The sequence below is a fragment of the Microcaecilia unicolor genome, chromosome 8, assembly GCF_901765095.1.
Source record: "Microcaecilia unicolor chromosome 8, aMicUni1.1, whole genome shotgun sequence".
Classification (NCBI taxonomy): Eukaryota; Metazoa; Chordata; class Amphibia; order Gymnophiona; family Siphonopidae; genus Microcaecilia; species Microcaecilia unicolor.
Genome location: NC_044038.1, coordinates 178,125,774 through 178,152,950, shown reverse-complemented (window position 1 = coordinate 178,152,950; position 27,177 = coordinate 178,125,774). Strand labels below are relative to the sequence as shown.

General features: G+C 43.4%; 1 protein-coding gene across 1 annotated transcript; it reads left to right on the top strand.

Moving 5' to 3' along the window:
• Positions 1-4,701: 4,701 nt before the first annotated feature.
• MSX2 (msh homeobox 2) lies at positions 4,702-26,955 on the top strand. Its single transcript, XM_030213164.1, has 2 exons — positions 4,702-5,070; positions 25,271-26,955. The coding sequence occupies exons 1-2, from the start codon at positions 4,776-4,778 to the stop codon at positions 25,690-25,692; spliced, it is 717 nt and encodes a 238-aa protein (XP_030069024.1). The 5' UTR covers positions 4,702-4,775; the 3' UTR covers positions 25,693-26,955.
• The last annotated feature ends 222 nt before the right edge of the window (positions 26,956-27,177 follow it).

The following is a 27,177-nucleotide window of genomic DNA, read 5'->3' as shown; positions in this document are numbered from 1 at the left end:
ACGAACTGACCGGTAATTATTGGTTATCTAGCTTCCATATCTAGCAACGTATCGATGCACTTTGGAATTGTGTCTCCAGAAAATATTGACACGTTAATGAGAAAAATAATGTTCCCTGTTAGAGATATGTAATGTATCTGTAACACATGTACTTATGACTGTCCATCTTTTGCTTGCAAATATTTGCTTAATCGTGCTGAAACACAGACGTTGCACTACCAGGAAAACAATTATAGGGCACAAAGAAACGGGGAGAGAAACATTAGAGAGACGTTTTTATTCTGTTTGAGAGGAAACTCAGAAATGTAACGAGGTGCTTGCTTTTCAATCCCTGTTTATCAGAAGTAGGCATCGTACAAGTGACAGGTCGTGTACCAGAAGGAACAATTAACATTATATTGCTGCTTTAAATGTTAGATACAAAACAGTCTACGCCTAATTTTTTAGATACATGAAAAAAGTCACAAGATTTGAAAGAATAATCTGCATATTATCTGCAAGATTTCTCATGGCAGCAGAGATGAGTTTAGGGAAGGGAGACATATTACAGTCCGGGCGCCCCTTGTGACTCCTGAAAACGACTTTAACCCCCCCCCCCCCCCCCCCCCCAGAAAGCCAAGGCACAAGCAGAGTTCAAACGCGAACTTGATAAATTGCTGCTTATTATATAGTTATTATCGCTCTCTAATTCTTCTCATTAAACCTGCTCTGCCGCAGGAGGCTGGATGAAGGGGTGGAGGGAAGGAAAGTTGTGGGCTGGCTCGGTCTTGCCTCGGAGGCTGGGGCGGTGCTGCCTGGGCTGGAGCCGGTCAAACTGAACAGTCGCTTCCCCCAGGACTTCCTCTTTCATCTCGCCGCCACTGGCGCCTGCAAAGAGCCTCATTACGTCTCAACCTTCCCCCCCCAGCTTTGGAGCACCATGGACAGAGCACATTTTTCCAAAGTGGCGTAATACAGTGTGATCTCTGGTATCAGCAGAGCAGGAGAAAGCTTTTTATGTTTTTTATTTATATAGCACAAAAAAATTAATACAAACTTTACAAACACACAACAGTAAAATTCATAAAATAGTAAAAAACATAATAAATCAAAAGTATTCGGGGGAGGGGGGAGAGGTATTATCCTATATTGTTGTGAAAGTGAGAGACCTACACTTTCACTGTTTGTAGGGGCAACCTTTGAATTTGACCTCAGGCCCTTTTAGATCCATGGAGAATTAGCGCCCTGTCCTGTTTTCTGCTCCTCTGGAAGGGATCAGCAAGCATTTTCTCCACTGCTGCAGAAAATGGTCATATCCGAAAGTTCATCCCACAACATATGTGCATCATTTCTGAAATTGCATTTCCTTAAGAAAAAAAGGAGGGAAATACCCAGTGGAATTGTATCAATTTACAGAAAAATTAAAGGACACCGTTTTGGGTTAAAAAGCTTGTCAATCGTGCAGTGCATGCTTAGACGTAGATAGACAGGCAGGCAGGCAGGCAGGCAGGCATGGACCTACATGCCTGTTTATCCGGGTCTCCTGACCCAATAGTTGATCTCATGGCTCATCCCCTATGAGCCTGCGCCCCGTGATAAAGGCTTCTCACCCCCCCCCCCCCCAACATTCCAACTGACAGAGCATAGGCAACCGAGGGGTGGGAGGGCAGGAAAGCCACATGTGACTGGTGGGAAGAGCAGGAAAACCCTGCCTGTGCTCAGAGGCAATCCTCTTAAATAGCTTGATGTCGACTGCCCCTCATGACTGGCCAATCCCGCTCCCTGTTGGGCTTGTGTTCCTTCAACTGGGCCAATATGGAGCCAGGGACCACGCTGGTCTAAACTGCTCCTTCCCCCCCCCCCTTTCCCCCCTCCGATCCATCCATCCTGCTTCTTCCGCTGGCTGCCACCCTCTAGAACTGTGGTTCCCAAATCTGGTCTAGGAAGCACCCCAGCTAGCCAGGGTTTTTAGCATGCAAATCTCTGTCATGAATATACATTGTGAATCTTGAAAACCTGACTGGAAGGGATGCCTCCAGGACCAGGTTTGGGAACAACTGCTCTAGAACCTTTCTCTCCTTTTTCTGGAGCCATATGGTAACCCTATCCCTGCCTATGGGAAGACCCAGGTGGGCCCAGCCTTCAGTTAGTAAAGCCTTTGAGACTGGATCTCAAGCTTGTCATTTCCATGTACGATTGCTGGAAAAGAGGGGAAGAAACTCGTGATTGAAAGTTCTTCCTCCCGCTTCCCCTATAAAATTATTACCAACCAGCTCCACTATTTCTAGGACAGAGTGTCCCACTCCTGGTTTTACTGGGTGCATGGGCCTTTAGTCCTCTTTCAACCTCCAGCATAATTGGATAAAACTAAGCCTGGATCAGTTTGCCAGCTGGCAACAGTTTTAAAAATTGGGCTTCAGATGTAATTATCTTTCTTTCCAAATCCGAGCTCTTTACCTATCTCTTACACCACAGGAGTTAAAATAACTAAACTCCGAAATTTGAAATGAGATCAAAGACTGACAGACGGTGGTAGGACGATAGGAACAACTGTATTACAGGAGCAAGTGGTCAGTCTGATATATGTAAAATAATGATTTGAGGATTGCAGGAATCAGATTAAAATCCTGTTCTATTTTCGAGTAAATATTTAGGCAGATACAGAACAATATAAACTCCACAAACGTTCCTAAACATCGAAACCTTTGTAAGAGACGCGGTTCCTGTTTCACCGTGTTTTTTGTTCCTCTAAGATGATCTATGGACTACTAATGAAAATGGCCTGAGTTAAATCCACATTCTGAAACTGGACATAGGATGCAAACATTCCCTGTCATATTTGTTCTCACATCAGACTTTAGCAGAGTTTGCAGGGTTTACTGTGGTATGTCAGTAAGCAAGGCTACAATCCTCTGCTTATAGATGCTGCAGTTTGCATTACAAAAAAAAAAAGCAGAGTGAAATCAAATTTGTGAAATAATTACAACCCAGAAGCAGAGTATTTTCATATGTAAAAGCTGCTTTGATTGTTCTACGTTTTCACTCTCGACGTTCCTTGACATAAACTAAAACAAAGGGAAATGAAGTGCAGTCATAAAAAAATAGGCACAACAGGACGTCAAAAATAATAAAATACCTTTGTGCTCTTATACAATTAATATCGCTATTAGGAAAAGTTACAAGGATCTGTTGACGGTAAGCCCTGACTTGGTTCCCAGCCTGTATGTGTTAGAAGACTTTATTAATAATGTAATGGTTTCCCAAGAATAATTATGAGATAATTATGGGCCTATCCTAATTATGAGGTAATTACAGAATATAGCAATTATGAAAAAAGGCAACAATACTTTTTACTCACGAGTATATTGCACTTGGACAAGTTACAAATGATTTTAGTAAAGTGAGCCCTGGCGCTTCTATCAGAATTTAAGCTAATTTGTGAATGATGCATAGTTAAAAACAATTTAATGTAGCTTCCCATTTCTATTGTGGTTTTTCTTGTTCTGTACAAGTTTTCTTCCTATAGATAGATAGATAGATAGATAGATACAATGACGTTGGTGATTATTATTATTATTTTACTGAAAGCCTAAACGTGTTCTGGGTCTTGGGAAACTTTCTCCCATTGAGTGCAGATATAGCCAGACTCCATAAGACCCTGTCAGAAATTTACAGTCCCTCAAGGTTTTAGCATTTAACACCATTGGAAAGCAATTTTTTAAAATATGAATTTAAGTAGTACCCACCATCTAAACGCGATCTGAAAGTTTATAATGTCCGGTACTTCAAGTGGTTGGACCTGGAGCACAGTACATACACCCCTTGCATTGCATAGGAGCTGGCTCTGTGGGTGCTTGATCACCCCAATGTTAAGAAAATTCCTTCTCTGTGTCCAGGGAGGGTTATTTTCACTGGACTTAGCACCCCCAATAATTTTGAAAAGTTGGATCCTATGGCACATTGTATGGTTCTAAAGAGAGTAACAGAGCATTGATATTAGTAACCTTTTAAAGGTTCGGTAAGGAGCAGGAGTTAAAGTGAGTTTGGAGTTCAACATTTTTCTCGATTCGAAGATCTCTTCCCCGCTTAAACCACAGTAAAAGTTGTAATAAAAAAAGCACCACAAGTGTCTCCAATACCAATTTATCTGTATTTATTGTCAATCGAGATAGATTCTGTGCTGTTAACAATCCTTGTGACATCATAAAAGTATTTTCCTGAGGGTTAGGAGACATGAAATAAATTTCAATTGGAATCTTTTGCCCTCCAAGTGCAAAGAGTCATGGATTTGATATACCAACTTTCTGTGATACAACCAAAGCGGGGGTGGGGGGGGTGTATGTGTGTTGTTGTTTTTAAATAAGTCACAAATGTGTAATTCTTCCAGCCAGATAAAAGCTCAGGTGAGGTGCCCACTGGTACACACAGCAGTCTTTAGACAGGCGAGGGGTAAACAGCCCCCTTTTTCTCAGAAACCTTAATTTCTCCTCAAACCCAACTGATTACAGTCCTAGTTCTGATCCAGCCACGGCGTCATTACCCGCTCAATAATTTCTGCGTTGTTTTTGTTTTGGTGCGAATATCGCACCAGCGCTAATCTTATACCTGCGCACAACGCGCCCAGCGGCCAATGGGCGGAGGAAGGGCGGTGACGTCAGGCCGACTGACGCCCGTGATTGGCTGCCGGCGCTGCGGGCTCGGGGAGAGCAGGCGGCTGCGGGGGATGCGCGTTGTCAGTCGGAGCGGTAGGCGGTGGAGCGCTAGGACTTGGAGCAGGAGCGTTACCGGCAGCGGCCATGGCCTCGCCCCCGCCACAGCTCAAGGAGTGTCCGGGTTCGGATGATGAAGGGGCCCCGGTGCAGCGGCCGCAGCCCCGCGGGGAGCCCGTCCGGGTCTCCAGCCTGCCCTTCAGCGTGGCGGCGCTCATGGCCGGAACCCACAGCCTGAGAGCCGAGCCCAGCTCTGCCGCTCGGGACTGCCCCAGCCCCCTCGCCCTGGCCGGGAGCCTGGACACAGCCTCTGTCAAGTCGGAGACGTCGGAAGATGGAGCGTCCTGGGGCAAAGACGGCGGCAGATTCTCTCCTCCGCCAAGTGAGTGCATAGCGCTACACCTCATTCCCTGCTGCCTCTGTAGTGTCCGGACCCCGTTCCTTCCTCCTTCTACAGATATCCGCCCTCTCTTCCTTGGTACTGGTGCTGCACAGCCCGCTCTCTCTGTAGCTCAATGGTGTCTACAATGGTCCACTCTGCCTCCTTTTCTAAAGCAGTACAAGCATGTCTCTGTGTGATGCCCTTGTCTCTTCTCTGGAAAAGTTGAACTGCTGTCACTTTCATATCTTGTCTTATTTTATACGTGATCCTGCCAGGCTGCTGCTTCTCTTGCCCTAACTTCATTGCTCTGTTCTTCTAAGGCCTTCCCTGATTCGCAGCTGAGAAACTTTGGGGCCACCTATGAACAATGGGTCTTACATATATTTAACAGTAAATAAAACAACGTTCAATCGTAAATAATGCACGTGCAAATAGTACTGTGTACCTGAAAACTCTGTATTAGTTTGAAAATACTAAATAATACATAATTAATTGCACGATAGTTTCTCAAAGTGGCACACACGTCGGCTTTATTGTTTATACCAAACAGTATTCCTAGAGCGCGAATTTTTAACATAATACAAACCATTAATTGTATGCACATTAGTGTGGAGTCCTCAAATTGCACGTCTCTGTTTTACGGTAAACACGGCATTCTCTTAGGTCATAACGATGCCTCCTCACGCATTTACTAAGCGAACAACTTTGAGCCAGCATAACTTTGAAACACTTACACGATTTGCAAGCATGTTTATACCAAATAATTAGACTATGAGGCTCATTTTCAAAGCACTTAGCCTCCCAAAGTTCCATAGAAACCTATGGAACTTAGCCTCCCAAAGTGCTTTGAAAATATGCCTCTAAGTGACTCTTTTGGTAACATCCAGTGGTTAAGGAAGGCGCAAAGTTTGTTGTTCTGTAAAATATTTCCTTATTTATAATTCCAAGAAGTACTGTTTAATTTTTAAAGTTGACGCCATTAAGGTGAGAAAGATCTTTCTGGCCTAACAGAGTTTTAAAACATCTAATAATAATCCGTGATTCTAGAAGAAGGATGTAAAAGTGTTTTCTTTCTCCTTAGAGTTCACGTCCTCCTTTCCCCGTCAAAAGCAGCTTTTTAGTGTTACGTCTGTCTTAATGGAGAATATTTCTATTTAAAAAAGAAAAAACGTTTGCAGTACCGATCTATAGAAAGTGGGCATTAATGACTTTCAGAGGTGATTAGAGCTGGATACATAAACAAAAAAGTGCAGAATCTCTTGAACATCTGCTTGTTTTCAACAAAATAATGCGGATGAGGCTGAAGCAGCAACAATAATACTCTTTTGAAACACTGTAGCAGCCTGGGACGGGCTGTTGCTGTTAATCCGGCCAAACTACATGAGTGGGGGAAGGGAAAGCTGGAGATAATTGGTTTATAGTAATGCCAGGTCGCTAGTTTCATTTGATATATTTTGTATCACAGTCCATAATAGTTTAGCGTATAGTGTATGGATTATTATTTTGAATTTGCAGTGTTATACATTCTGGACATCAGTACCTTACATCACTCTTAGGAGACAAAATTCCCCCTCCCCCCCTCTATTAAAATAAATGTTGTCTAGGGATAGACTTTTCCAGAAGTCCGCCTTAGGCACCTGCAGCATCCTGATAGTGTTTGTTCCCACCCTGTTGCATCTTTACCTGCTAGAACAATCTGCATTTTAAATAGAAAGACAGAAGTTATGAAGCAACAAACAGGAAATCCATTCTGCTCATCCTTAAACAGTTGCCCAGGCGTCTCATCAAGTCACTTCTACCTGACTCTGCTTTCCAAAATAAAGTAGTTAATTCATCAGACGGCGTATTCCTCATTTCCACATTTGGCTCCCTCCCTACCACCTTCTTTTATGAAATCTTCAGGATGCTGCTACTTGTGTGAATTCTCCCTAAGTATCATACTTTGTAAAAACAAGCTTAGCTAAAACTATCCAACCGAATATAGCGGTATTCCAACATTTAGGCTACATTTTCTAGTCAGGATGAAAATCAAGTCACTGCTTACACCAGATTAAAAGTTCTAAATAGCCAAAGAGCAATAAATCCTTAAATGTTAAGTACAGTTTGAAGTTATTTAGGGCTAAGTTCAAATAAATGCAGAAATATAATTAGAAATGAAAACAAATCGGATTAACAAAATGAACTATAAGCGCTTTCATTATTAGCTAGTTGAAAAGTGTCACCTAAGAATTTAATTAAAGAACTTGGAAACTGTGCAGGTTAAAGGGATTCTATGTTTACTGGAGAACTTAAATTATTGACAGGAAATTTATGGCAAATGCCAGTGTAGCTTATTAACTTTGTAGAGGTCCCTGTTAATAGTCATTAGAAAAATTGCCAAATTAATTTATTTTAACTTTTCTCCACTTATTAGATAATGGATATGGACAGAAATCCAACTTTCTTTTAAAGAATAAATTTTAAAAAATCATACATTGAAATGTTACCTTTTATCTTGTCCACTTGAAAATGAGACAAAATGAGATGACCTTGAAAGCAAGTGTAGGGATCCTTTTGCTAAGCTGTGCTAAAAGGTGGCTCGCGTTGTGACTAGCGTGAGGGTTCCCCTTTAGTGCAGCTGTAAAATGGCCAAGTTTTAATTTCCTCCATTAATGGCCATGTGCTAATTTCCCAGTTAGCACATGGCTATCAGTGGGTGAGTCTTACTGACACCTATTTAACAGAGAGAAACAGGCGTAGGCGCTAACCAGGCGTTATTTAGTAGGCATGCCCCCCCCCAAACACAGCCTGGGTGCTAAAAAAATAAAAAGTGTTTTTTTGCACCTAGGAAGTGATTGCAGATGCCAACTGTATCTTAGGATGCCTCAGGGGCCTGTTTACTAAGCCGCGTATGCGTTTATGTGCTCCAAAATGGAGGTACCACAAGGCTTTTGTGGTATTTTCATTTTTGGCGCACGTCCGATATGCTCGTCTGAAAAATATTTGTTATTTTTGGATGCACGGAATGGATGCACGCCAAGTGGCATTTGGTGTGTGTAGGTCATTACCGCCCGGTTACTGCTTGAGTCTTTACCGCTAGGTTAATGGCTGTCGGTAAGGTCTCAGACCCAAAATGGATGCGTGGCAATTTTCATTTTGCTACATGTTCATTTTCAGCAAAAATGTAAAAAAAAAAAAGGGGCTGAAATATGGATCGGCGCGAACCCAAAACCCGTACCTACACTACCGCAAGCCATTTTTCAGCGTGCCTTTGTAAAAAGACCCCTGAGTGCACCCCCACAGTAGTGGATTTTCCCGCACAGTAAGCATGCATTAGTAAAAAGACCCTTTTTGTAAGTAGAAGCAGGAAGGTTGCTGTAAAAGTTAAATCGGTGTTTTAAAAAGCAGCTTATAAGGTTAAACAGGAAAAAATGATACAGGGAATCTAATTTGAGCAACATTTTTTTTCTAGTATTTCCTTTCTCCCTAGCACAATGTAACAAGGTAATTTGAGGGTTTTAGTTGAGAACAGATATTGTATGGGGAAATGCTTCTGTTTTTGTTTTGCTGAATATTAATAGGGAAATATCATGCAGAGAGAGCTTCGAATTAATGTGGGCTGTCTCTTTTTAAGTGGCAAGTCATAAGTACATAAGTAATGCCATACTGGGAAAAGACCAAGGGTCCATCGAGCCCAGCATCTTGTCCACGACAGCGGCCAATCCAGGCCAAGGGCACCTGGCAAGCTTCCCAAACGTACAAACATTCTATACATGTTATTCCTGGGATTTTGGATTTTTCCAAGTCCGTTTAGTAGCGGTTTATGGACTTGTCCTTTAGGAAACCGTCAACCCCCTTTTTAAACTCTGCTAAGCTAACCGCCTTCACCACATTTTCACAAGTCAGGTCAGATGATGTTTTATGCATTTACCTCAAAAATCAGAGAAGACCAAATTTTTCAATATAGTAATGTTTCTGCCAGGATTAAAACCAGTGCAAAGAACTGACACTTGAGCATCAGTTTATTGTAGGGTTTCTTTTTTTTTTACTAAGCAAAACAAATATTAGAAATGTTCCAGTTTGGCTTACGTGTAAAAACAAAAGTTCCTAAATTGAACTAGAATCTAATATTATGTGTTGAAATCAGCATAAGGTTCAGGCTGGATATTTGTACAGGTATATCATGTGATATTCATAGTTCTGTTCCATGTATTATAAGAAATACATTGACAGAGAAAAACAAAGACGTATTTTGCTGCTGAATCTGAGAGATATTTTCTCAACTAAAGGCCTGAAGAGAGAGAATCTATGGAGAAACAGGGTACTAAACTGTCAACAAACTTTTTATTTTTCAGATATTTGGTATCGCTTTTAAAATAGGTCTTTTTTGTTTTTTTGCCTGGATACTTTTCTTCCTGTTTCTGTAGGCTTCCAACTCAGTGGGAGCTATCCTTTGTTGGGTTTATGGTACCATGATTTTCCCCCCCTCCACCCCCATTTGTACATTCTGTCTTCCAGTTTATTTAATAATACCTTTCATCAAATTGTTATACCATTATAGGCTTTCCCCAAAGACCTAAACTACATCCCCAGCACTCAGCAAACATTGATCCTGGGTCTGGCCACCTGGTGTCACTGTTTGGTGATGATAGACACACCCTCTGCCCTCCTGTTGTAAACACAGCCTCAGCAACATCCCTGGGCTCAGCTGTTTTGGGGAGCAGAAGGCAGGACTGAGATTTGAACCCCTTGGTCGTCTGGTTGGTAGACTGCTGCAAATTTCCACTAAGCAAAACAGCTGTACTGTAAGTTTTTACAGTGAGTTCTGTAAAGGATGCTTGTATTGACCTAAAGGAAAGAACTAGTTGAATAGAAGAACAGCAGATTTGGGAACTGGAAAATCTGTCAGTTTATTCCAGGGTTGTTTGTCTTGTATTTTAGCTTTTGTTTTTAAGAGTTTTATAAGGCTGTTTCCTAATGAAGCAACTCCTTTGCAAACATGTGGAAGTTGTAATCTTTTTAGGAGTTGTTAAACACCATTTATTGTCCATTATCTGGGGATCTTGGTGGTGCAGAGTCACAGGCAGTGTTCCCTCCATTTTAGGAGCCTCGCTCACAGATTTTACATGGTTGCTCACAAATGTATTTTTTATTTTTTTGTGCTATATACTGAAATACTTGTTGCTTACGTGAAAAGAAATGTGCACATACCAGGCCACTCCTTAGAGGAAATCCAGTTTCAAGCTCCTGCAGGATCCCACTTTTCAAAATGATTCGGGAATCTACATTAAATGGACATTAACCTTCTCTGGGGACAGAGGGTGTTGCTTAATACTGGGGGTGCTGAAGGACTCAAAAGATCTTTTGGATGTCTTCACTTCCTTTTTGGGGGGGCCAAACAAACCTATATGATTCCCTCACAAGCAGTCATACGCTGTTTTACTTTTGACAGACTACACAAGAGACTTTAAAGTATCTGTTTCAATCATTCAAAGGTCTTTTTCAAGACCACCTAACTTTCAGACGATTCCTAGTACCAGAATCATTTAAGACTCCTGAGGCAGGCCTGTGGCCGAAACACGGTACTGTGTCAAGTCTGTGAATAAAGTGGTACTTTATACATCAGTATCCCGTCTCCCTGGAGTCATTGGTCCACTTCCTTTTAACTGTTGCTTTCTTGTGGGAGTTAGTGTTCATCCACCTCGGTGGATCACCTCCTCCTTGATTTGCTGAAGGACTCAGACATCATGTGGCACTGAAAAACAAATATGCATCCTGAGTGGTCATAGGGACCCCCGTTCTGATGTCATTGATGCAAGAACATCCCATACTTTACTGTCAGTGTTAGAGATAGAAGAAGCTGAGCTTAGAGAAGGAAAATTATGGTTGTCAACCTCCTGAGCCATTCACAACCTCATTTAAAATGTTTGATTCAAAGGAGTACTGTACAGCAATACTTGATCTGGTTCTTAGTGGAGATTCCTGGTCAGTTCAAGGGGTGCCATCAGTTGCCCATATCTGTGCAGCTGTACCACCAAGGCTGCTAACTCATCATTTAGTTTGACAGTCTCCCAAATTATTACTGAGAGCAGCTTTCTCATTGACATGTTTTTACATTGCTGCTGTGCCACAGCTGGGCTTAACTGCACCAAGATGTGATCCCTGATGCCTTGAAGCCCGAGCCCATTGCACTGAGGAAGCAGATCCCATCAGGTCTTGACTTTTACTAACCAGAAATTATTTTCATGGACTTTTTTTTTTTTTGTTACATTTGTACCCCGCGCTTTCCCACTTATGGCAGGCTCAATGCGGCTTACATGGGGCAATGAAGTGATAAGTGACTTGGCCAGAGTCACAAGGAGCTGCCTGTGCCTGAAGTGGGACCAAAGTCCACCACCCAGTGGCGTTCCTAGGGGGGCTGACACCCGGGGCGGATCGCCGATGCGCCCCACCCCCCCCGGGTGCAGCGCCCCCCTGGAACAGCGCGATGCCCCCCCCCGGCGAAAGACCCCCCCCCCCCCCCCGTGTGCACGCCACTGGGGGGGGGGGGGGTGCCGCGAGCCTGCCGGCTCTTCGTTTTCATGCTCCCTCTGCCCCGGAACAGGAAGTAACCTGTTCCGGGGCAAAGGGAGCATGAAAACGAAGAGCTGACAGGCGCGCGGCACCCCCCCAGCGGCGTGCACCCGGGGCGGGCCGCCCCCCCCCCCTTGGTATGCCACTGCCACCACCCTAACCACTAGGCCACTCCTTCACTTAAAAACTTTAATTGCATTTATGGACAAGTCACAGCCTTGACTATTAGAATGTTAAAAATGAGGTCAAACCTTTTGACAGTGAAATTTCAAAAGAAGGCCCATGGAATAGTTAAACTTCCTTTTTTCAAAACTGGGCTGTTGCTCTCTTTATCCATATCCTTCCACTGTTCACACTCTTAGAAGCTAATGTAATGAGCTGTGTGTTAAGAATGTGCGTTGAAAACCAGTGCATAGTTTAACGGATACTAAAAAAGGAACTATATTTCCAGATCAGTAGACTTAACATGCAAATGACAGTGGTGTTAAAAAGAGCATGCACGCAAGACTTGTGCACGCAGTCGTGGCTATTTAGGGCCCCTTTTACAAAGCAGTGGTACCTGTATCGCCACTTTGCCGCAAGTCAATTTGGCTTGGCGTTAGTGTCTGCCCCCAACACGCACCATAGTTGGTGCGTCAGATTTTAAAAAAAACAAAACATTTTTTGTACCAGGGCCTTACCCAGCAGTAATTAGGCAGCGCCATGTGCTGACCATTTACCACTGGGTTAGCATGGGAGTCCTTACTGCCTTGTAAAGAGATGGCAGTAAGGACTCTCCCAGAAAAAATTTCCTTTTTCCAGGCAGTGGTAAAAGGGGGGCCTCGGCACGTGGCAAATCCTTTTGCTGATGCCACTGCAGGGCCCCTTTAACTGCCGCTTGGTAAAAGGGACCCTTAGTGTTGTATGCAGAAATCTGACTTTGATGTTGATGCAGAAAGTCATACAGTAGATCCGTGCATGGATGACTCAATGTTCAGCTTCTGCCATGAACTTAAGATGGTGCCATGCAGAAAGCGAATTCTGTGCAAATGTTAGCAGTGCAGAACTTTTCCACTAATTGGGGAATTCCTGCCTGACGCGTTGCACAAAGGTTAAATGGTAAGCACATCTTCTTGTGTGCTGGCAGTTTTGTTTTTGTCTTGCACGTACATATTAACTTTGCATACACAAGTTGCACTTGAGATTTTTGCGAGGCTGATACGCACGAGCAGTAGAACGGCTGCAGATGTGTGCTGGTACTTCAATTTTTGTTTTGACATTATCGCTGTTAACCTACCATCTGCATTTTTAAAGTTGCAGATACTATTCTGGCTGGAGGAAAAAAAAAAGGAAAACAAGGATTTTAAATGAGAAAGGGGCATGAAATCCTTCTAAACTCCCCAGACCTGGTGAAAAATTTCTCAGGTTGCATGCATCATGTTGAAAGCTACTGTTTTTCTCCTATGCATCCCAGTGGAATGCTTAGCGGACTCGTTAGCGGTGATTTTAATGTTATCTACAGCTGTGACTTCCACACATTAACCCCTCTCTGCGTTACTAAGGGCCCTGTTGACTAAACCGTGTTACAGCTGCGTTAGCGTCTTTAACGCCAGTTAACTGTGTACGTACCTACAATATCCTTATAGTACTACTACTACTACTACTATTTAGCATTTCTATAGCGCTACAAGGCTTATAGGCACGTACACGGTTAGCACATGCACTAATTGTAGGCATGTAAAAAAAAAAAAGCTACTAAACATATCCAAACCACGAAAACTGCACGGTTAAGCTCTCAGTAGTTTTCTGCATCATCACTATAGAAATAAGTGGTGGTAGTAGTATAGTGGGCCCTGGGGTAGATGATATGAGCTAATGCTTTTATATTTTACTTCTATGACATAATGGAGTTGTATGATACTCATAGGGGGTCTTTTACGAAGGCGCTGGCATTTTTAGCATGCGTTAAAAATAAGCACACGCTAAAGATGCCTATCCAGCTTATTTTTGAAACAGAAAGACGCCCATATTTTGACCCAAATTGGGAGATGGGCACCTTTCTCCCGTGGGTGCCCAAATCGGTATAATCGAAAGCCGATTTTGGGCGCCTCCAACTGCAGTCTGTTGCGAGAACGGACAAAGTTGGCGGGGGCATGTCGGAGGCGTGGTGAAGGCAGGACTGGGGCGTGTTTATCGGCCGAGGAGAGATGGGCGCACTCGGCTGATAATGGAAAAAAGAAGGGCGGCAGAAGCAAGAATTTGGGCCGCTTTTTTTGGACCCTTTTTTTCACGAACAAGTCCCCAAAAAGTGCCCCAACTGCCTAGATGACCACCGGAGGGAATCGGGGTTGACCTCCCCTGACTCCCCCAGTGGTCACTAACCCCCTCCCACCAAAAAAAAAAAAGAACTTTAAAAACTTTTTTTCCCCAGCCTGTTACACTTGTGCTGGTAAATATGAGCCCTCCAAAACCCACCTGAAACCCACATGTAGGTGCCCCCCTTCATCCCTAAGGGCTATGGTAGTGGTGTACAGTTTGGGGAGTGGGTTTTGGGGGGGGCTCAGCACCCAAGGTAAGGGAGCTATGCACCTGGGAACAATTTGTGAAGTCCACTGCAGTGCCCCCTAGGGTGCCCGGTTGGTGTCCTGGCATGTGAGGGGGACCCGTGCACTACGAGTGCTGGCTCCTCCCATGACCAAAGGGCTTGGATTTGGTCGTTTCTGAGATGGGCGTCCTGGGTTTCCATTATCGTCGAAAATCGGGAACGACCATCTCTAAGGTCGACCCAAATGTGGAGATTTGGGCGTCCCCGACCGTATTATCGAAATGAAAGACTAACGCCCATCTTGTTTCGATAATACAGGTTTCCCCGCCCCTTTGGCAGCCCTGGTGACCACTGGGGGAGTAAGAGGAGGTCATCCCTGTTTCTCTCCGGTGGTCATCTGGTCAGTTCGAGCACCTTTTTGAGGCTTGCTCGCAAGAAAAAATAGACCAAGAAAAGTCGGCCACGTGCTCGTCAGGGACGCCCTTCTTTTTTCCATTATCGGCCGAGGATGCCCATGTATTAAGCATGCCCCAGTCCCGCCTTCGCTATGCTTCCGACATGCCCCCGTGAACTTTGGTCATCCCCACGACGGAAAGCAGGTGAGGACGCCCAAAATCGGCTTTCGATTATGCTGATTTGGGCGACCCTGGGAGAAGGATGCCCATTTCCCGATTTGTGTCGAAAGATGGGCACCCTTCTCTTTCGAAAATAAGCCTGTTAGTCAATCAAAAAATGAAGACGTCTTTGGACTTCATCAATAACGAAAATTAAAAACAGGGAGGGGCACCAAACCTATATCACTTAAGTGATTAAGCCCAGATCCAATCTGTAGGACATCTTTTGGATAAATGTGTAACTTCTAGGTGTAGAACAAACACCAGTGCCATTTATTCATAGAAGTTCGATGTATTTATTGTATGTGCGCATTTTCTTTTACTCTGCTACTCTTGTGATATTTACCATTGATGCAGGAAAACTGCACTGAAATATGGCCATCTTAGCTGTCCTCCCTAGTGTGTGAATTTTTTTTTTTTTTCACATTCACTTTTGTGGTCTGAAAGTTAACTTCTTTTGGTGGTAAAGCATGCCCGATCTCCCTTTTCTTCCTCCCTGTTTCATTGCCCTGCCTTAATTTTAGCCTTCTGGGGAGCAGGAAGAATTATCACTAGTTAATCATGCTGACCAGCACTAATGCCAGATTTTATTCCACATCAGACAGGAGTTAAATTTCCGACATTAAAAAGGCATTTGAACCCTTAAGCAGCATCAAGAAATAATAGTTAATGTCTTCTTTAGCATAGAATTTAAATGGCAATTTACATACTGTGATAAGGAAGAGGCTATCCTACCCTGGTTAGGCCCCTAGAGGGCGCTGTTCCCCTAAAATGTCCAGGGAGAAGGGCTGGGTGAGTCACTAAAGGGAGCCAGTAAGGGCTGTATAGCAGGAGGTCGTTAGGACCGAGGAGAGTCCTGGGGATAGAAACAGGTGCAGCAGGTTATGGGCTGGGTCCTGTTTGGACATTAACCACTTAATACCCCACCTGAGTTGTGAGGGGGAGAGCTAGAGGGCTAGCAGCGGAAGAAGAGAGCTGGTAGCTGGAGCAGGAGATCCCCATGAGAAGTACTGGCTGTGCCCTTTGGACTGGGGGTAGAACTGTGTGTTCCCAAGAAGGAAGCTGGCTGGGGTAAGAAGGCCCTAGAGTATCAAGAATAAGAACTGTGTGTTCAAAGAGGTACTGTGTGTCCCCAGCTGAAAAGACTGTGTGTCTAGAACAGTGAAAGAGGGACCTGGGATCCTGAGGTGGGAGCTTCATCATCACAGTAGCCTCATCATTTTCACAAATGGTGGCAGTGGTGGGATCTGCACTGAACATCCACGTGGGAGCAGTTGGATTCCAGATCAGACCAGATGAGGGGTCGGCGTGAGATGGAGGTGTACCTGGAGGTTCCAGAGGCTGTGGTTCCAGAAGCCCGTCGAGGGGGCCAACACTAGCAAAAGCGCTTTGCTCACCTACCCCAGGCTGCACCCCAGCGGACGGCCAGAAAGGATGGAGGCCGGAGAAAAGTTCAAGCCGGAGAGGAGAAGGCCAGAGCACTCACCGGTGTCAACTACCGCTGGAGAGGATCTATTAAAGCTGGACATTAAGAACCAGGTTTTGGGACTTGCAGGGGGAGGGTCAAAAGGGACCTACTGCAGGGGCCCCAGCCTGGGGGAGCATGGTAGCGGCGGGCACCCTAGTGAGAGGGAAGGGCCCGGGCCATGTGAGGTGCTAAGAGAAGAGTCGTCAGGTGACCCCTTTCTCGGAGGGATCGTGGTGAGGTCGGATGCCCCAGGCAGTAGGAGGTGGCTGCAGTTGGAGGGTCAGACAGGACCTGCTGCGGTTAGGCACCTCAGGTCCCCGGGAATGGGGGGAAGGGCCAAGCCATGTGAGGTGCTAAGAGAAAGATAAGGAACCTGGGGCAAGCTAGGTGACCCCTCTCTCGGAGGGCTCATGGTAGCGTCGGGTGGCCCAAGAGGTGGGAGGGGGGCTGCAGGAGAAGAGGGTCAGGTAGGGCCCGCTGCAGTGGGAGCCCCTCAAGGCCTGGTGAATGGGAAGGGCCCGGGGCCATGGGATGTGCTAAGAGGGGGGGGGGGTGAGGAGCCTAGATGGGGCGGTTGGTGAGACCCAGGGATAGAACAGGGATGAGCCTGGAAAGTGTATGCCCTCTTGGAAGAATTGCTGCTCCTCAGTGGAAAAGGCTTAAAGAGTTGATGAGGTTGAGCAGCAATTATCTTAAGGGTGGGGGTATGTGATAAGGAAGAGGCTATCCTACCCTGGTTAGGCCCCTAGAGGGCGTTGTTCCCCTAAAATGTCCAGGGAGAAGGGCTGGGTGAGTCACTAAAGGGAGCCAGTAAGGGCTGTATAGCAGGATGTCGTTAGGACCGAGGAGAGTCCTGGGGATAGAAACAGGTGCAGCAGGTTATGGGCTGGGTCCTGTTTGGACATTAACCACTTAATACCCCACCTGAGTTGTGAGGGGGAGAGCTAGAGGGCTAGCAGCGGAAGAAGAGAGCTGGTAGCTGGAGCAGGAGATCCCCATGAGAAGTACTGGCTGTGCCCTTTGGACTGGGGGTAGAACTGTGTGTTCCCAAGAAGGAAGCTGGCTGGGGTAAGAAGGCCCTAGAGTATCAAGAATAAGAACTGTGTGTTCAAAGAGGTACTGTGTGTCCCCAGCTGAAAAGACTGTGTGTCTAGAACAGTGAAAGAGGGACCTGGGATCCTGAGGTGGGAGCTTCATCATCACAGTAGCCTCATCATTTTCACAATATACATGTTTATGCTCAAAAAGGAAAGGGGATGGAATTTGATATACTGCCTTTCTGTGTTTACGATCAAAGCGGTTTACATATTATATACAGGTCCTTATTTTGTACCTGAGGCAATGGAGGGCTAAGTGACTTGCGCAGAGTCACAAGGAGCTGCAATAGGAATTGAACCCAGTTTCCCTGGTCCTTCTGCATTCAGGGGTCCTTTTTGCATTCAGGGGTCCTTTTTGCATTCAGGGGTCCTTTTACCAAACTGCGGGGAAAAAGGGGCCCTGTGGTATTAGTGGGGGCCTTTTTTACCACAGCGGGCATAAAGCCCCTAAAAAAGACATGGCCATGTGGTAAGATTATTCTTATCGGTGGCCTTGTGTGTGTGTGGGGGGGGGGGGGGGGGAGCATTTATCTGCCACCCATTGAGGTGACAGGGCTTCTGCGGTAACCCGGTAGTAACCGGGCAGCGCACAGCACTACCTGGTTAGTGCCACAGTTCTGAGTTACCAATGCAGCAGCACTTTTTTGTACAAGGGCCCTTAAATATTCACATAACCCTGTTTTGTTCTCTGTCTGTAAAGGAAGAGATTTTGGATTTGCTCATACTTTTGCTTTTTTTTTTCCCCCCCAGTTGTAGCTTGAGGTAGTTACGTTCAGGTACTGAATGTATTTTCCTGTCCCCAGATGAATTACAATTGTGCTTCAGGCAGTGGAAGGTTATGTGATTTGTACAAGATCACAAGGAACCACACTGGGATTTGAACCAGGCATCCCTGGTCTTCAGCCCAATGCTAACCATTAAGCCGCTGCTCACATCCTTTATTACATCACCCTTACTGCCAATATTGATGCTGTCATTAGATTCCTAAAGGCGTGCTATCGTTTGGTTTTGCACTGGAAATAGTGCTGTGTTTTCAAGTGAAATTAAAATGACATTTTTCTCTTCCCCCAACTCCCAGAATAATGTTTTGCACTATATACAGGTAAGCGGAAGAATCAATTGTTTACAAAGACTAGGGGACACTCCATGAAGTTACATGGTAATATTTTTTTAAAACAGGAGAGGTTTTTTTTTCACTCAAGAAATAGTTAAGCTCTGGAACTCGTTGCCGGAGTACGGTAACAGCAGTTAACATATCTTGGTTGAAAAAAAGGTTTGAACAAGTTTCTGGAGGAAAAGTCCGTAATCTGCTTTTAAGATAGATACAGGGTAACCACAACTTATGCTTGGGATCGGTAGCATGGAATCTTGCTATTCTTTGGGATTCCCTTCCTTGTGATCTGTATTCAACAAGGTTAAAGCTAATTCTGACATTAGCTGTACCATCAGTATTGGACTTGGCTCTTTTGATTTTCAAAACTATTTACACATATGCTACCTTTCCAAAAATAGCTGGAGGTAATGCTGTGGCTCATGTGCACACCAGCGCGGTTTCAGACCTGGACTGGCTGCTTTTCGCACTCCCTCTAACAAACTTGCAAGCTGAAAACTTCACTGTGTTCGTATAACTCGTATTGAATCTGTGTTCAGTATAATACTCAAACTGCTCTATACAGAATCACAAATGGGGGAAAAAAGACCTCAAATGTCCTACCTTGGCAGCAAGTGGAATATCTTAATGCCAGCTTTTACTGGACTCCAGTCTTCTCATCTATCTAAAAACCTCCAAATAATTGTTTCATATATATATTGCACTTTTAACTTTTCCATATCTTTTCAAACATTGTGATTCAGTTGTTCATAAAATGTTTCAAGAATTAGCTTGATTCATGCACCCAGGGGGCTCTCCGTTTTACTATTTAAATAAGCTTCTTCAGGGGACTAAGTGCTCGAATCATTTTACTATAGTCCACGCCAGACTTCAAACATGGTGCTTGTAGGCTACATGACGCCAACATTTGCACTGACTCCCTAAATTTAGCTCCTCCATTTTTGTTAGCAATTTAGCTTGTGCTGATTTCACTAGCGTGGACTAAGCTTCAGTCAAAGGGCCCTTAAATCACCTCCCTTGTCATTCTCATTTCCATATCATTGATAAATATATATATTTTTAAAAAACCCAGTCCCAGCATAGATTCTCCAGTATATGGCATCCACTATTCTTCACCTTCTTCCATTGAGAGAATTGTGCTCGGACGGAGAAACTGAGCAAAGTATCACATTTAAGAGAAAATAAAAAAGTTCCTTGATTACATAAAGTTTAATTCTGAAAATTCCTGATTTACACTGACTTTAATCCCGTTATATTTCTCAGTTCCTTTTTGCTACTGTTAATGTTGTAGTGTATTTCTTTACTGGATTTCACATTTCACATTTTGCTTTGGGTTCCTTTTATGAAGCTGTGGTAAAAGGTGGCCTTGGGTCTTTCCTGCACATTAAGGCCATTTTTACTGCATCCGTAAAATGGCCAATTTTCTATTTTTTAATTTTTTTTATATTAATGACCATGAGCTAATGTTGCCATTAAATAAATGTACTCATTTTGTATGCGGTATGGGCTGACACGGAATTCTTGCTCTGACTTAGCTTATCTATTTTAGCGTGCACAGACTTTAGCGCAGGAATGCCCGCTCTCCACCCACTGACATGCCATTTCAAAAAAGCTACCTTTCAGAGCGTGGTGAATGCACACACATTTGGCAGTTACTCAGGATGCTCGAGTGAATCCTGCGGTTCGCCGTTTTAAGCTACATTAGACGCGCATTAGTGCCTAACACAGTTTAGTAAATGGGTCCCTTACATTTGTTATACCGCACATCACATACCGATAATAAGTGAGGAATGAAAAGCAGCAGAGAACGTGACAATGAAAGGAGAACCTGATTCTGACCCCAACTGTGAATCAGCCGAAATAGATTTGAGCCCCAGCACCTCGTTCCTGAATTGTTCCACTGCATATGCATAGTGATCGCGTCTTTTTAAAGATGGTTATCCCGACACCCAATCCTCATCAGCGATTCTGTGTACAGACCCCTGATGTAGGCTTCACGCTGAAACACAGTACTGTGTCGGGTCTTGAAGAATAAAGATTTTATTACATTTCTCATCCTTCTGTTATTTTGTGGAAGAGCCCTGCTACATTCACTACTCCTTCTGCTGGTTTTCTCCTACGTAATGATACATGGTCCTCTGCTTTTGCCGTGTCCAGCTCCAGGAAAAGTGACATAAAGGATAAACTAGAAAATCTAATACAGCTCTGTAAAGTCACATGTGGGAAAAGGTTTAAGAGTACTGTAACCAAACCAAAAAGAAAAGAATTTATATTATTCAATAACTCTCATGCTCTTCTGATATTATATAAACCACTTTGTGATGCAAATGAAAGGAGGTGTATCACATTTATAAATAAAGTAAGTGGTCAATTAGGTAATGTTAGAGCTCCACCACATATAAAAGCATACAGGAGGTTATGCCCTGTGCAAATTAAATAGCTGTTTTAGGGATTCTTGTATTAAGTTGTGCTAAATTTAACGCACCTTAGTAAAAAAAAAAAAAACCCTAAGTATAGTTTTTCTGAACATTTGGAATTGTGTCCCTGGAGCCTGGTACCTGGAATCACAGGTTATCTCATGTTTCGTAGCTTGCATTAGCTGTGATGTTATAAACAAAGATATGTGCCCGGGACTGATCTGATCCAGGGAGAGGTGAAGCTCGACTCTGCACCAATGATGCTCCAAAAACATTTTGAGGGCTGTAAGAGTTCAGCATAGGGAGTGACTTCTACCACATCTATGCAGCTTCTTGTGACTCTGGGGAAATCACAACCCTCCATTGCCCCAGGTACAAAATAAGGGGCCCTTTTACCAAGCTGCGCTGGTGGTGGAGGCCGTTTTTCCCGCACACCAAGACCCTTTTTACTTCAATGGGTAAAAAAAACCCCAGCGCACATGACCGTGAGGTGGCCATAAGGCCCCTGCGCTAACCTGGTGGTAACTGGACAGCGCTTAGCAATGCCTGATTACCACTGGGTTACTGCTGCTCAAGCCATTTCTGGGAGGGTTTCTTTTTCCCTCGGAAATGGCGCACGCTCAGGGCGGGACTGCCACCAGTGGCCGCATTGGGCTTACCGCCGCTTTTTAAAAGGACCCTTAAGTATTTGTACATAAAATGGGCTAAATTCTATAAATAGTGTCAACAAAAGTTGACACCGAAAAAAGCACTAAGTACTATTCTATAAACAGCGCTCAAAGTTAGGGTCTGTTTCTACAATAGCGCTTAGTGCCGGGAACTGCTTTTAGGAATGACCATTTACAGCAGTGAAACTGGGAGTGTAAATCCCTGCACCTAAATTAGGCACACATTCCCTTAATTCTATAACGCGCGTAAATCAAAGAAACGCCCCTGATCCACCCGTGACCTTCCCATCGGAACACCCACTTTTTGGACCCTTGCACAATTTTTATATGCAGATTTCGGCACCTATATTTATGTGTGTAAATTTTAATTAAAGCCAATTAGTACTGATAATTGGTAGGGCCCAATTGCTGCTAATTGGCTCAGTTCAATTGCAGGTGCCATTTCAATAGAATCTGGGTGAATATGTAAACTGCTTTGATTGTAACCGCAGAAAGGCAGTATATCAAATTCTATCACCCTTTCCTTTAAATCTGTATCTGCAAAATTCAGCATATTCTTTGAAGCAGTTTCTTTGTCTTGTTGCAGACAGAGCTGCCACCTGGAGTCCATGAGGTGTAATATGCATAGGTAACACATCAAGATGTACTTGGCCATTTTTTAAGTAGCCCAGTGATGGCCAACAGGATTAGGATAATTCCTCTATCTTTCTGCCACGTTTCTTCCCTCCCCCCCCTTTTTTTTTATAAAGCCGCATGTATAAATGCAAACCCTTTCCTAAACTCCATCCCCTGAATTACCTCCACTTCAGTTAAAGTTGTGCTTGTACAGGCTGTATGCGCATAGCTTGAATTGCATATTGACCTCCGAATTCTATATATGGCGACTAAATTTGCTTGCAAATCAGCGCTTATAGCCGATTTATGCATGCAACTTGATTAATGAGTCAATCAGCGCCAGTAATTGACTGCTAACAACCAATGATTGTCATTAATTACTACTACTATTTAGCATTTCTATAGCGCTACAAGGCGTACGCAGCGCTGCACAAACATAGAAGAAAGACAGTCCCTGCTCAAAGAGCTTACAATCTAATAGACAAAAAAAAATAAAGTAATCAAATCAATTAATGTGAACGGGAGGAAGAGAGGAGGGAAGGTGGAGGCGAGTGGTTACGAGTCAAAAGCAATGTTAAAGAGGTGGGCTTTCAGTCTAGATTTAAAGGTGGCCAAGGATGGGGCAAGACGTAGGGGCTCAGGAAGTTTATTCCAGGCGTAGGGTGCAGCGAGACAGAAGGCGTTGGCAGTAGTGGAGAAGGGAACGGATAAGAAGGATTTATCCATGGAGCGGAGTGCAGGGGAAGGGGTGTAGGGAAGGACGAGTGTGGAGAGATACTGGGGAGCAGCAGAATGAGTACATTTATAGGTTAGTAGAAGAAGTTTGAACAGGATGCGAAAATGGATAGGGAGCCAGTGAAGGGTCTTGAGGAGATCCTGCAAAGTCTGCAGAGTGAAAGGCCTACATTACCCAATTAGAAGGTAATAATACAACTGAGTACGTAGGCAGGGAAGGCATTCACATTGCAGCTCTTTTATAAAAACAACATATTCAGCTATGTACCTTTATAGCAGAGCCTAACCGAAAGCTCCTGTAACTGCACGTGTGCAGGTGCCAGTAGAAATGGCACAGATGTGTACATTTTAAAAAATTCATGCAGAAGTGCCAATCCCACCCCACTTTGCCCATTCTTCGTCCCCTGGGAACACCCACATGTATACTGCATAAAAAGTAGGCATTGTATTTTCTACTTTTAAGCATGTACACCTCCAGGAAATGTTATAAGCACCTATTAATTGGGAGTTACGCTCACATCGTAGTCTATAACACTGTTCGCAGAACTCCTATAGTGCGGAATTTCAAGGGGGTATGGACAGGGACATCTTTTTTTTTTGGGGGGGGGGGGGCATTCCAGAGGCATTCCCAGAATTTACACACATTATTACAGAATAGACTTGATCGGCACCTAACTTAGACACTGTCTTAATTGTTTCAGTGCCAATTTTTTGGTGCCATGTATAGAATCTAGGCTTGGATGGGCAGTGGAGGAGTGGCCTAGTGGTTAGAGCCCCGGTCTTGCTATCCAGAGGTGGCCAGTTCAAATCCCACCCCTGCTCCTTGTGATCTTGGGCAAGTTGCTTAACCCTCCATTGCCTCAGGTACAAAATTAGATTGTAAACCCTCCAGAGACAGAGAAGTACCCAGTGTACCTGAATATAACTCACCTTGAACTGCTACTGAAAAAGGTGTGAGCAAATTCCAATTAAATACATTTTATTTTAAAAAGTGGCTATTTTGAATTAAAAAGGAGCCCTTATACTAAAAAGCATTACTAAATAGGCTTAGTACATTTTAATGCAGGACTTTCCCACTTGCTATGCCTGTTTCTAATGTATCCCAACAACAGCGTTTGAGACCTGCAGAAGTATTAACACAGGTGCATTTATCATTTCCTATTTATGAGGTGCTGAGTGCTCCGGTGTTAAGTCTGCATTACCCATTTACCCCTGGATTCTATATATCGCGCTGAGATTTCCATGCGGAAATCGAAGCATATTCCATAACAGTGTGCATAACTTCATTAGTTAACAAGCAATTATCAGCATTAATTAGAATTTACATGCACTACCCGCTAAGCATATTCTGCAAAGCAACGCACATAAATTCTAATTCCCGCTGCCAAAAAGGGGGTGTGGAATAGGTGGGTCGTGGGCATTCCGGAAAACTACAGACATGCCTAACTTTCACGCCGGTATTTACACTTTTTACTTGGCATAGCCACGCCTAGAGTTAAGTGCTATCTTGGCCTTTCGGCGTATTCTATATACCACATAGAAATTAGGCCTGTTCTATAAAATATGCCTAAATTAAGGTGTACTGTATAGAGTGTGCTTAGATGAATTTCATTTTGGCGCCAAATTTTAGTGTGCGCTAAGGCTCATGAGCTAGCTGGATAACACTTCTATGCCCATGACATGCCCCCCCCCCCCCTAAAAAGAAGCTTGTGATTAGTGTGTGCTGACAGGGAAATTACCACAAATGCTTTAATGCATTTTGCAATAAACCTTTTTCCCACATTAACAACCTGATTCTATAAATGTTGTCAAAATTGCGCATGCAAATTTAGGCATGTTTCCGCTGTGCATGCGGAAATTAATAGCATAATAAGCCAATTAGTGCCAATCGGCTTTTTAACAAGTAGTTATTGGCACTAATTACATTTAATTGGGACACAGAAATGGGAAGGTCATGGGTGTTTTGGGGTGGATCGTGGCATGGTTTTGAGTTATGCACGTAATTGTAGAATAAAGGTGCTCCACATGTAAATTTAGGCATGGGTATTTGTACCATGTTTTTGTTGACGCAAATGGCGGTCCTTCAATTTACATGTGACCTCTCCACTTAAGCATTAATTCTATAAACTGCTGAATTTTAGGCGCAGCTTATAGAATACCGCTTACATGAGTTTTTATCAGTGCCAATTTTTTAGGCGCCATATATAGAATCTAGCCGTAAGTGCTAACCTGCGCATGGCGCAGTGTGGTAAAAGGATTGCAAAATACTGTTTTATGTACAGGAAGATCTTTAAAATGAAGCCCTCTGTGTTGGTTCTCGTGCTTCACCTGTTCAGCTGTCTCCTCATACAGCATTTAATGAGAGCTTTTCTTTTTTTTTTTTCTTTTTGTCTTTTTAGGACACTTGAGTCCCAACTGCACCTTGAGGAAGCATAAAACCAACAGGAAGCCCAGGACGCCCTTCACCACTTCCCAGTTGCTAGCTTTGGAGCGCAAATTCCGGCAGAAACAGTACTTGTCTATTGCAGAAAGAGCCGAATTTTCCAGCTCCTTGAACCTTACAGAGACACAGGTGAAAATATGGTTCCAAAACCGGAGGGCCAAAGCTAAGAGACTGCAGGAAGCAGAACTGGAGAAGTTAAAAATGGCTGCAAAGCCTATACTGCCTCCTGGCTTCAGCCTCCCATATCCCATTAATTCTCCTCTTCAAGCTGCATCGCTATACGGAACGGCTTACCATTTTCATAGATCTGTTCTCCCCATCCCTCCTGTAGGACTGTACGCTACGCCCGTCGGATACAGCATGTACCACTTATCGTAAGAAAACATTGCAAAGAAAGGGAAATGAACTATGATCTTGCTTCATGGTGGGTTTTTCCCATACAACAATGGAACAAAATAACTTATTTTGACCATTTTCTGTGATTCGAAGAGCTCGGTATGTGCGCTGATGCTCGCATTAAAGAAAATGAAGCAATAACCTGATTTTGCAGCCTGAGAATAAATGGAAACATGGACCTCCAGACATGACTGGGAATGGGCCACAGTTCGTTAATAGACTCCACCCCAGGATAACAACTTTCTTAAAATTCTGCAAAATGATTAGTAATGCAGGTGTGAAAATCAATTCAGAATATGTAAGAATAGTTTAAAACCATCTTGCTATAAAAAGCTAAGGGCTAGAACATTTTATTCTGTTACAATAAATCGTAAGTTTATGTACCTGTTAATTTGGGGTGTAAAAGGTTAATGATCTGAATTCTTGATTTTAAGAAAAACCAAGTTAGAAACAGAATTTGTAAATAGGAAATACACATGAGCAATTGAAAGAAAGGTGCAGAGAGAATTTGGTCTGTGATACAACCAAACGTGTAAATTTCCATGGAGTTGTCCGATGTCTTACACCTGGTCTCTAATAGCTATGATTTATTAAGACTTTTCTCCCGTTTAATATCTATAGGGGAGAAAATTTAGTAAATCTACCCTAGACCATATTTTCAAAACCCACAAAAAGCACAGATGCAGAGTGAGAAATAAAGCCAAAAGGTTTATCCAGTGTATATAATTTTCATTTAACAGCCCTTTATACATTGGTTGGTTTGGCACTGCTGAAGTTTCAGGGAAGAAATTTTGGAGGGTGTGAAATAAAATGTCAGCCCCTCCCTTTTCAAGTATGTGCAAAGATTACAGAATGAGAACTTCCAGTGATTTAATCGGCAAACTAACATTTCGCAAACAGTGCTAAGACACTGAAACATGCTTAAAGGCACATGCCAATATTGAATGATGCAATACCGTCTAATGCTTAATGTTTGCAAAACATTGTAGAAACATTACTAGGGAGAATGGAAACACGGAGGGGATTCCTTTTGAATGTGCTGATGGCAAGATATAGAATGAGACCATCATGTTTTGTTGTCTAAAATCCTATCACTTGGACAGTTAAGCTTTTCTTCCCATTATGTTCTAGTCCCTTTGAAAGGGATGCCTTGTTAAAAAAAATATATATATATATTTTATTGAAGAGCTATTTCATACATCTCTTATTTGTAATTAAATTAAAATCTTGTCCATGTGCTGATAATGGGTGTGGACTTTTGACTTTTTTGTAATCCTTGATAAACATAAATGAAATGTCAATGATATATTTAACACTTTGAAATCTGAGGCTGAGGGATCAATTAGCATCCATGATTATAAAACCTACTTTAGATTTACTCACTTCTTTCTCTTTTTTTTAATCGGTTGGTTGCATTATGCTAAAACATTCATCTGTGAAAGAATTGGAAGGCAAAAGATTCTTGAA